This window comes from Vidua macroura, chromosome 2, assembly GCF_024509145.1.
Source record: "Vidua macroura isolate BioBank_ID:100142 chromosome 2, ASM2450914v1, whole genome shotgun sequence".
Taxonomy (NCBI): domain Eukaryota; kingdom Metazoa; phylum Chordata; class Aves; order Passeriformes; family Viduidae; genus Vidua; species Vidua macroura.
In genome coordinates this window covers 97377823-97387588 of record NC_071572.1, presented here as the reverse complement: position 1 = coordinate 97387588, position 9766 = coordinate 97377823, and the positions used below count along the sequence as shown (strand labels likewise).

General features: G+C 40.3%; 1 protein-coding gene across 2 annotated transcripts; it reads right to left on the bottom strand.

The window, feature by feature from the left end:
- Positions 1–229: 229 nt before the first annotated feature.
- Positions 230–9548, bottom strand: NHLRC3 (NHL repeat containing 3). Of its 2 annotated transcripts, none has more exons than XM_053971422.1 (7): positions 9454–9548; positions 8287–8436; positions 7261–7408; positions 6577–6777; positions 5324–5415; positions 3347–3459; positions 230–2865 (listed from the first exon to the last, which is right to left on the bottom strand). In XM_053971422.1, the coding sequence occupies exons 1-7, from the start codon at positions 9499–9501 to the stop codon at positions 2637–2639; spliced, it is 981 nt and encodes a 326-aa protein (XP_053827397.1). In that variant the 5' UTR covers positions 9502–9548; the 3' UTR covers positions 230–2636. The 2 variants fall into 2 exon arrangements, with proteins under 2 accessions (XP_053827397.1, XP_053827398.1); XM_053971423.1 differs by lacking the exon at positions 9454–9548 and adding an exon at positions 8848–8872.
- Positions 9549–9766: the final 218 nt, after the last annotated feature.

Genomic DNA, 9766 nt, shown 5'->3' with positions numbered 1-9766 from the left:
ACATGAGAGATTTTTACATCTCTGTGTTGACACATAAATTAGAATACAAAAGAGATTGGCCACAGAAATAGTGACGTATAAAGATAACATGGAATTTTAGATTACATTCAAATGTTGGTATCAGAAATTATTAAATACCTTATTTAAGTGGTGAGGGCCCTGTATTTAGAAGAGTAATCCATTACAATGGAATATATTTATATTAATACAGAAAAAAAGCAACCAAGAGTTTAATAATGCGAAATTCTCGATTTATTTTATCAAATTCTCCTGCTATGCATTTCTTCAGAAATCAGTTTCAAGGCAATACATAAGAAAACATTCAGAGAATTAGCAAGTTAGTGCACAAAATAATTTTCTCAGTCTAGTCATAGACACAGAGATAAAATAGAGTCTAAGCAGCTCATAATTATTAATAATAAGCATCCCTTGCCCCTTGTTATCACAAATACCCAAAAGCCTAGTTGTAAGGCACATTTTGGCACCTTGGCCTATTTCAGTAAAGTCACACAAAACTGGATGGGTGCTCCCCATTTCTTGGAGCCAAAAATCTCATGAAAAAGAGCTGATCCATGCAGCAAACAGAAACTTGTACAAGTAAGTTATTTGTCAACATCCAAAAGTGCGCTACCTTGCTTTACTGAACACAAAAATATGTTCCCAAAGAGCTTGGAGTTCAATTTTCAAATGGATGTGACAAAGGAAAAATAAATAAGGAGAGGATGTAGTGAAGAAAGGTGGGTATGTCTGGACCCCCTACACACCAAGATATCCTCAAGTATCATGACTTTATAGTAAAATTTTATAAAATAAACCCACCTTGTGTAGACAAGAAATAGCTAAATTGCACACAGAGCAGAGATCCCTGAGCTAGTCAAAAACTAGTTAAAAAAGCCACACAACACACTGTGTGGACATGTTCACATAGGTCTAGAGGAAGTACTGCTACTTTTTCCGCAAATAAATATTGCTTACTAGCTCCCATGCAAGACCACATGAGTGATGCACTGTATTTGCTAGTGTATTACCTTGAAGTTCTGCTTCTAAGGCTTGACTGAGGGCAGCCCCAGGTGGGATCTGGTCTTATTGTTGTGCATGTAGCCAACAACAAAGCTTTCACATTTAGTGCATTAATCTCAAATAGTGCTGAAACCAGGCAGTCAGGCTCTATAGCTGAGTTACTTTTCAGAGAAAGTATGAATCTGACTTTTTTGAACAGCTTTTCCATCTGTTGACTCACAAGTTTGTGATCATAGGTTGAAACCTACCAAATTAAGTAGCATTTGCTTTTGACAACATTCACTGAAGCAGGTATTTCCCATCAGTACAATTCTGTTTTCACTATTCCCTTTCTAAGAAATAGAAAAAAACTACCTCTCTTAGCTGGTAATTAGCATTAAAATAATCCACACAGTACAATAAATGTGTGGAAACAGCAAAAATCCTCTCATATGTTTTCAAGAGCTAGAAAATACAGAATGTGGATCCACAGTTTTACCATGGTACTCAGTTATCCACAGTCTCACTTCTGCCATGCCATCTTCCTCATCCCATTTCTTCCATACCTGGTTCCCTCTATACTATAAAGTGAACTTAAAATCTTGTAGCAACATGTAAAGAAAGCAGAACCACTTTGTTCTGGGAATGGAGAAGCAGGACTTTTTCAGACAAAGCTTAGAGACATCTGCTATAATATAGTGTAAGAAACTTTACACATTAATGAAGTCTGAGTTCTGGAAATAAATTAAAACAGATGCTTTGCTGTTAACTGACAGAGCTTCAATTAAATCAGAAGAAAATCATATGTCTCCCAGTCCCTAGTGCTGATTAAGACTTTCCTAGCAAATTGCAATTTGTTTATCTTGAGGAAATTACAAGACTTGAACCTCAATATGTTCCACTATGAAATCTTATGGAATTGAAAACTCATGCTGATATAAATCAAATAAGGTTAAGAACTAATTTAGTTAAGAATCAGTTCTTGGCTGCTGTGCAGATACTTTTAATTTAGTTTGAAGTGTCTAATATCAATTTAGCTCAAGCTTATTACAGACTTTTTGGCTTCAGCTAGAGCTGAAAACAGATTTCAATACTTATGCCATTAAACACCTAAGGCAGATGCCAGTACTGACACCAATATCCAGCAGCATCTAATTTAACATTGTGACACATCCTTACATTCTCTGTTGGACAGTACCAGCACCACCATTCAGAAAACAAAGTGAAGAAACATTGAAATGAAGTGCTCTTCTCCCAGGAAATATTGTAAATTTCTAAAACTTCTTTCAGACATTTCTGACCATTTAACAACACACATAGGCTAAGCAGAGCCCCAAGTTGACCCCATGCGTTTAAGATGAACAATTGTGTTTGTAAACTTTTATATAATAAAATTAAAATGCTTATCATTTTACAATTGCGACAAAAGTAAAAGCCACCGTATCATTACTTAAACAAGTAAGAGCTCAAGACAAGTATTTCTCCAGAACTCCAGAACAGCTAGGACAGAGCCTTAGCTCTAGAGTTCTGGGAGCACTTGTGCAGTTCTGTGCTTGCAAGCTATAAAGAATTCAAGGAAATGTGGTCATAGGTCTTAAATGCCACACAGCTTGTGCCATGGCAGTTGTGGGAAATCATCAGCTTAAGGGTACATATTTTTGTACTTGCTGGGCTCCAATCTCTGCAACATAAACTGCTCCACTCCTCATGTCTACATCCACAAGGTGTGGTTTGGTTTCATCAGCCAGCTGGACACTGTGGACTATGGCACAGTCCCCAATGGAGCCAACTGGAGGTGCTGCCAAGATTGCCAAACGGTTGATATTCAGCTGAGCTACAATCAGGTATTTGTAATCAGCAGTAAACCTGTGAAAGATAAACATATTTTTCAACTATGAACTCCATATGGCATCTCATTTTATCACAGACAAAACCAATTTAACAATCACCATTCTGAAGGCTATGACCAACAGAATGCACTGTAACATTGGAAATTAAGCTGTAAGCCTTGTTCTTCATATGGCTGCTCATTGAGACATATTATGCTACAGAAAACTCATTCAAGAAAATCTTTCTTCCTGTAAAAGCTGCAACAGTAAGGTTAATAACATAACGACTTTAAAGTGCAGCTCCCAATACTGCACTCAAATCCACAGGGCTTGCTGTAAAGCCAGGATTTCCCTGCCAAGATGCAACTGTGCAGATATTTGCAAATGTTAGGACACCCAGCACCTTATTTCACTGGTTAACTGCTTGTCAGCAGGCATTAAATATCAACATTTTAATTCACCAGTAAGAACACACCTTATTTACATAATTGTGTGCTCCTATAACTGTTCAACAATACCTGACAGAATAAGGTCCATCTTCTGAAAAACAGCCGCTCCAAGATCCAAGCCATTCTCCTGTGACTTTATCAAAAACTTGGATTCTCTTGTTGCCTCTATCTGCAACCCATACCTGTTAAAAAGAAAAATCATGGCTGTCAATAAATAGAACAAATTAAATGCATTTGTTTCTTATGAGAGCAAAGTTCCCTGTAGTGAAAATGGAAGAATGTACCCTGGAAGAATGTATACCTTCCCATTCAAAATTAAATCAATAGATCTGACTGCCAGATATAAACCAAAACTGACCTACTGTTAACATACACAAATTATTTTATACTACTTTAACAGAGAAATCAGTGCCTTCTCTTCTTTTTTTTTGTGGCTATATGATATATTTGGTACGATTTTTATCCCCACAATGAGGACATTTTTCCACCTATTAAATTCTGAAGATCTGTCTAAGGGTCTATCACCTGCATTTTTTTTTTCCAATGGTAGTCTCACTTCATGATCATGATCTGCAAACACTCCTGATATGCCTAATACTACTACAAATATTTAGCCATTTAAACACTTAGAGCATGTTTAGCTGGTTTTGTCTAACCAGTTTTGTCTCTATCCCACCCGGTGTTAACTGGGTTCACAAACATTGCAAGCTAGCAATACCATTAGACAGTTCCAATGAAGGCATTTTTTGTACAACAATCATTGAAGTTTTAGCTGTTGACAAGTCATCAGTCTGGTAAGTAAACTTTGTGACTTTTCTGGACTATCACCAAAAAGGGAGCAATAAACATAACAGTAGATCTTTCATCACTGTTTTTAAATGAAGCACTACTACAGCATTCTCTTAGATTTCTTATGAATTAACAATTAATTCTCAACCTAAGCTGACGATGAACACTACGTTGGCAGTAAAATCATAGCTCATCCCAGTCACTTTCTTTAAATTAATAAACTCACAATTACCCTGCAGCATAAAGTGACCATGTTCCTCCTGTTTTTTCTCCCACTCTGCCAGTTTTGGCAGAGAATTGATTTTTATATACACTTCTTATTCTGATTCAGACAGCATCAGCAGAATTAGCTTCAACCAGTGGTGTTTTAGTGAAGCAATCTTATTTTCCCTGAAACAGATTAAGAAGCGACAGCATAACTCCCCTCTAGGACCTGAAGACCAAAAGACAGACTACAATTAACACCTGGCAGAAGCAGACTCTTGGAATGCCTTGAGAGTAATGTCCACAACCTAGCTAGAGACTCACTATCACCTAAAGCTTATTTGCAATTTCCAAACATGAAATTAAAGCCCCCTGAAGTGTAGCAACTGAGGGTAACGGACTACTACTTTATCATATAGCAGGATCATCTTTAATAAACACACTTGAGTATTTATATGTTTCTTCTGTGAACAAATTTTAGGATCAACTACACAGCCAGCCAGCAGGAGAGACAAAGTAACCAAAAAAAACCAAAAAGAGCAGAGCCGATGTTTCTAGCTCTTATCATTCATCCGACACATTCACAGACCAGTTTTCTGGGTTTTACATCACAGCACAGATATTTATGGCTGGACTTGATCCTTTGGTATGCACTTTTCCATGGGAGAAGAGCTGTTAATCAAGGTCAGGATGGCCCGAGCAGGCTGCTGGTTCTACGTGAAGAAACAGAAGTGGTTTTATTTATTACAGAACATGCTTCTCCTGTAGTCTCACAATGGCAACCTGTTACAAACTGCAGGAGGAACACTGTTGTTGCATGGACATTGACAGTGTAAGTGGTCAGGATTCTGGTGTTAACCTTGGAGTCAGCTGCTTCCATAGAACCTGCACTATGAAAATTCAGCTCAGGACTATCACACCAGAAAATGTAACCCCATGAAGTGGCACAGATCACAACAGTTTAAACAAAAAATAAATACATTTTGTTTTGTTCAAATACATATAAACAAGTCTGTTCAAAGATGAAATAAAAAAATTTCCTCAATTCTTTACCCGTCCAAAAGCATCCACTGTTACACTGTGAGGAATCTTGAACTGACCAATGCCACTCCCATTTGTTCCAGTCAGCCATAGCTCTTTGTAGTCTGAACAGTGAGCACCATGAAAAATAAAAGTAAAAAAATCACAGTGAGAAAACAACAAATAAACCAGCTTTTAAGTCAATCTCTTGCAAAGTTACTTTGGGTAATTTGTAAAAGGTGAGATTTCTAAACTGTTTAAAAACAGTACTCCCAATACATAAATCTGAGAGAAAACATGACCACTACAGTGACTACTGGATTGTTATTAGCAGTTTCATGATTATGATTACAAAAATGTAGCCAGTAATACACAAGAGCCATAATCCAAGTACTGTTAAACACTGAATTAAAAAAGTACAAAAAGGAAAAAAAAAAAAAAAAGAAGCTGGCTGATTATGCCATTCATTTATTTCCTAAATTGATTTTTAACACTTGTTACCTGGAAGTTTTCACTTTTAACAATTTACTATTTTGCAAATTAGGTATTAGGGAAGTATCTGCATTTAGCAAAATGCAGAAAGTAGCTCCTCCACTTATTCCAACTGTGGACATGTGCAGGCTCTTTAGTCACTGCCCTAACTGAGGAGTATGAGTGAGCTAATCAGAATCACAGAACAATTTAAGTATAAAAGTCCTCCAGACACTGCTTGGTCCAACCTGCTCCTCAAAGCAGGACTAGCCTTGATAAAAAATCCAACTCTTAAGTTAGATCAAGTTGCCCATTACAGATCAGTTTTTGAGCATTTACAGGAATGGAGAGTGCAAACCATCTTTGGACCACCCTGTCATTCCTTGTCTGACCCCGTTTTACTCTGAATGTTTTCTAACAAAAATCAAACTGAAATTCACCCCTCTTGAATCTTTTGCTCTGTGTTCCTCATTCTTTACTGTATATCTCAAAAAAAAATGTGTCTCTGTCTTCTCTATAGCCTCCTTTTACTGACTTAAGACAGCAATAAGAATCCCCCTTAGCCTTCTTTCTTGGAGACTGAATACGCTGGGGTAGCCAGGACACTGAACAAAGTCACTCAGCCTCTTCTCATGAATGACTAGGAGATTTCTCCTGAAGTAACAAGCAGTAAAACAGGTTCTGACTCAATAAGGTCTTCAAACTAAAGTTAAATGACAGTTCTGCCTAGTACTTGCTTAAAAGTATTCCCAATCCATTTTATTTAAAATCCAGTTTTCAGTGGTCAACTACTGCAAGAATTCCTTTTTTCATACCATCTGTTAGTTTGAGCAATCTGTTGTTCATTCCTCCATCTCCATCAACAATATAGATTTCTCCAGTTTCCTCCACAAAGATATCTGCTGGTTGATCAAATTGCAGGGGAATCAAACTTGAACCAGCATTACCAGGTGTGCCCAAGACCTGCATAAGTTTACCCAAAGGGCTATACTGTTTCACTGTGTGTCCGTATTTCCCTGAATCAAGGAAAAAAAGAAAGTGCAACAACATCTTAACAAAACAAAATGTAACTATTAAAACTGACTGCAAAGATTGAAAATCTGACACTCAAAAGAAAGTGACATTAATACATCTAACAGACTAAAATTCTATAATGAGATGATGACAGTGGGTTAGTAAATCCACAGGCTCTAACACTATTCATCCACTGTACTAAACCTGGGTCTAGCCAGGCTAAACTTATGTCTATCAGGCTTTTTTCCCTGATACTTCTGGGTGGTAGGGAGGAGTGCTGACCAAGCTTAGCAGCTGTAAGCAGACACACAGCACAACTCATGAAACTTCAGACTATTTTGTGCAGCACCTGAGAAGCTTGTTCATAGCAACTAAAGCACAAATCTATCTCAGAATTGCTTGAGAGACTTAAATAAGTGAGTTGTTTAAAGCAATATTACATTTTCTTCCCCACTGAATATTTCTCGTATCACCACGATGCATACCTGTTCCAACATCTGTGATCCATACTGAACTTCCTATTGCAGTGTTCCATACAAAGATACCATGAGGCATTTCAACTGTATCATTCCAGGAGTGAAGAAAATAGCCTTCTTCTGAGAATACAAGTACCTTTGGCACATTGTCTCCCCGCTGAAAAGGTAAAAAAAGTTCTAATGAAAACCTATTAAGTAAGTAATCTCATAGTTTAAAATTCCTCTTTCTGAAGTTTTTGCAATGTTTCATTAATTGAAAGAATCTCCTGACATGATTGTCTGCTGGAACTCTTTTTCCAGCTAGAAAAGAAAAAAGAGATATGGGTCTAAATTTAGTATGAAAAAAATTCCAGTCAGTCCAGGCTGTCACCTTACATCAGATAGAGTCCAGCTTTCAGAGCAGCCAAGTGCCTGCAGCTATCCTGGTCTTCAGGTTGAATTGTGATTTTGTGTTCCTGCTGAAAAGTGTACCCAATGTAATAGGCATGAGAAACTGCAACAGGGCTTATTAGCTGCATGGCACCCAAGTACTCATACTGTGCTTTACAAGAAATTCCCACCACATCCCATGGAGAGAATGTCTTATCCATGGCCTAGAGATAATCACACTTGGACCTGGGTAGAGGAAATACTTTAACTCCCATTACTTTAACTGGTTGAAAGAGCTGTGTGGTTTTGATTTCATGGGACAAGGCCTCAAAGAATGGAAGATTCAGTTGCCCCAGAATCACATTTTATTTTACAGCTGAGGGAACAAGCTGCTGTAACTCAGTTAAGTTGGATCATTCATACCACAGAAATGTAATGCTTAAAAAAAAAACCCCACAAACAAATGTTGTGCCAGAACTGCTTTCAAAAATAGATATAGCAGAGACATCTCTGTTTATATTTTCTGAGTTTGATACAATCATTATTCAAAATATGTAAATATATGTGAATAAACATACACATATATATCCTAATCTTAAGCAGATGCTTTAAAGGCAAAAAAAACCACAGAAACAACACAGAGAGAAAAACAATATTCCCACTCACTTGTCCTACATAGACCAAACCATGGAGAGAGTCAACAGCAACACAAAATGTTTGGCCAGTGAAGTATTCTGGAGTTTTAGGCCAGCCTATGTCCAGCTTGTACATCTGTTGGTCTCCCTTCCAAGGAGAGAAGTACTCTGCTTTTAAAACCTGAGAATACAAAATAAATACATAGTAGTTAAATTCCATGAGGGTGGGATCAAAGGAAACAGCAGCTGAAAGTAACTGTGTGCTGAAGCATCATAAATTCATTTACTCAATTTAAATTAACAAGACAGATAAATAGAAGCAGGCTTGCAGCCAGGGGTTCGGACTGCAAATGGGAAAGCTTTAACAATTGGAAAACTAGCCAATCAAGTCCTTTGGATTGGGGAACTCTGGAATTAGAAGGCAAAACACACACCCTGAAATTTCTTACACCAGAGCTGCTGTTAATATCTATAAATCATTCTCCAAAATGAGGAAAATAGTACAGAAGGTTCCAAATGCACCAGATTCAGTAGCCACTTCAAGATGTGAAAATAAAAAGAAAAAAACACAGGTCAATAATGAAAACTCCACCTTGGAAATGAAGAAGTGTAAAATGCCAGGAACAGTCAGACTCGGGTCTTTTTAAACGGTAACGGGAAAAAAAAATCTTCCACCTTCTTGTTCTATTTCTTTCTAGCAGAAGAGGGGGAAGCTAAGCATTGAAACAGAGCACTCAGCACAGAGCTAAGAAGTAACGCGGCCCAGGGCCACCTGATACTTCTGTTCCTCGCCCTGCCTGGACCAGGGGACACACTGATCAAACAGTGCGGACAGACAGGCTGGGCTATCACGAAGGAAAACCGCGAGCAGTCGAGCAAGGAGAACGCCTGTCAGTATCAAGCGGGAGGTCAGTCACCCATAAACTCCCTTTTCCTCGCTGGGGCGCAGCACGCCGCCCGCCTGGAACCCCCTGGACGGGGCCGCCCCGCGCAGGCACTACCTCGGCGGGGCTGCGAAGCCGCCCAGTGCCGCAGTCTCCACCCGGAACCCACAAGCGGCGCGGGAGGCACCGAGAGCGAACAGCTCCCAAGCGCCGCCCGCATCCCCCGCCCCTCCGGCTCCGGCCCCGCCGGGCCCTCCCCGCTGTTCACCCTAACCGGAGGCCCTGGCACGAAGACCCGCACGGCCGCCGCGCACCTGGGAGCCGCCGAGCAGGGCCAGCAGGGCTAGCAGCCTCCCGGCCATGGCAGCCCCGGCCCCGCGGCCGCTCCCGCCTCCCGGGGGCCGGGCCGGTTGCCACGGCAGCCACGTGACCACCGCCCCACCCTCATCGCCCCGGTGGCCGCTGCTCCTCGCGCCGTGCCGGGCCCGAGACCGGGGGCGGCGGCGCGGGGGCGGCGCGGGCCGGGCGCGGCTGTGCCCCGGGACAGCGCTCCGGCGCGGCGCCGGGAGCTGGGCGAGGGGCGAGTCCGCACCGCGTCCTTGCCGCACCCGCGCAGGCATCGCTATC

Bases quoted from the DNA above. Each gene is read 5' to 3' on its own strand.
- NHLRC3 (XM_053971422.1), bottom strand. From the start codon at position 9,501: ATGGCCGGGAGGCTGCTAGCCCTGCTGGCCCTGCTCGGCGGCTCCCAG. The intron at 7,409-8,286 runs GTGAGTGGGAAT...TTACCTTTTCAG, and splicing joins GTTTGGTCTATGTAGGACAA to CGGGGAGACAATGTGCCAAA. The intron at 2,866-3,346 runs GTATTGTTGAAC...TATCTTTCACAG, and splicing joins GATGGACCTTATTCTGTCAG to GTTTACTGCTGATTACAAAT.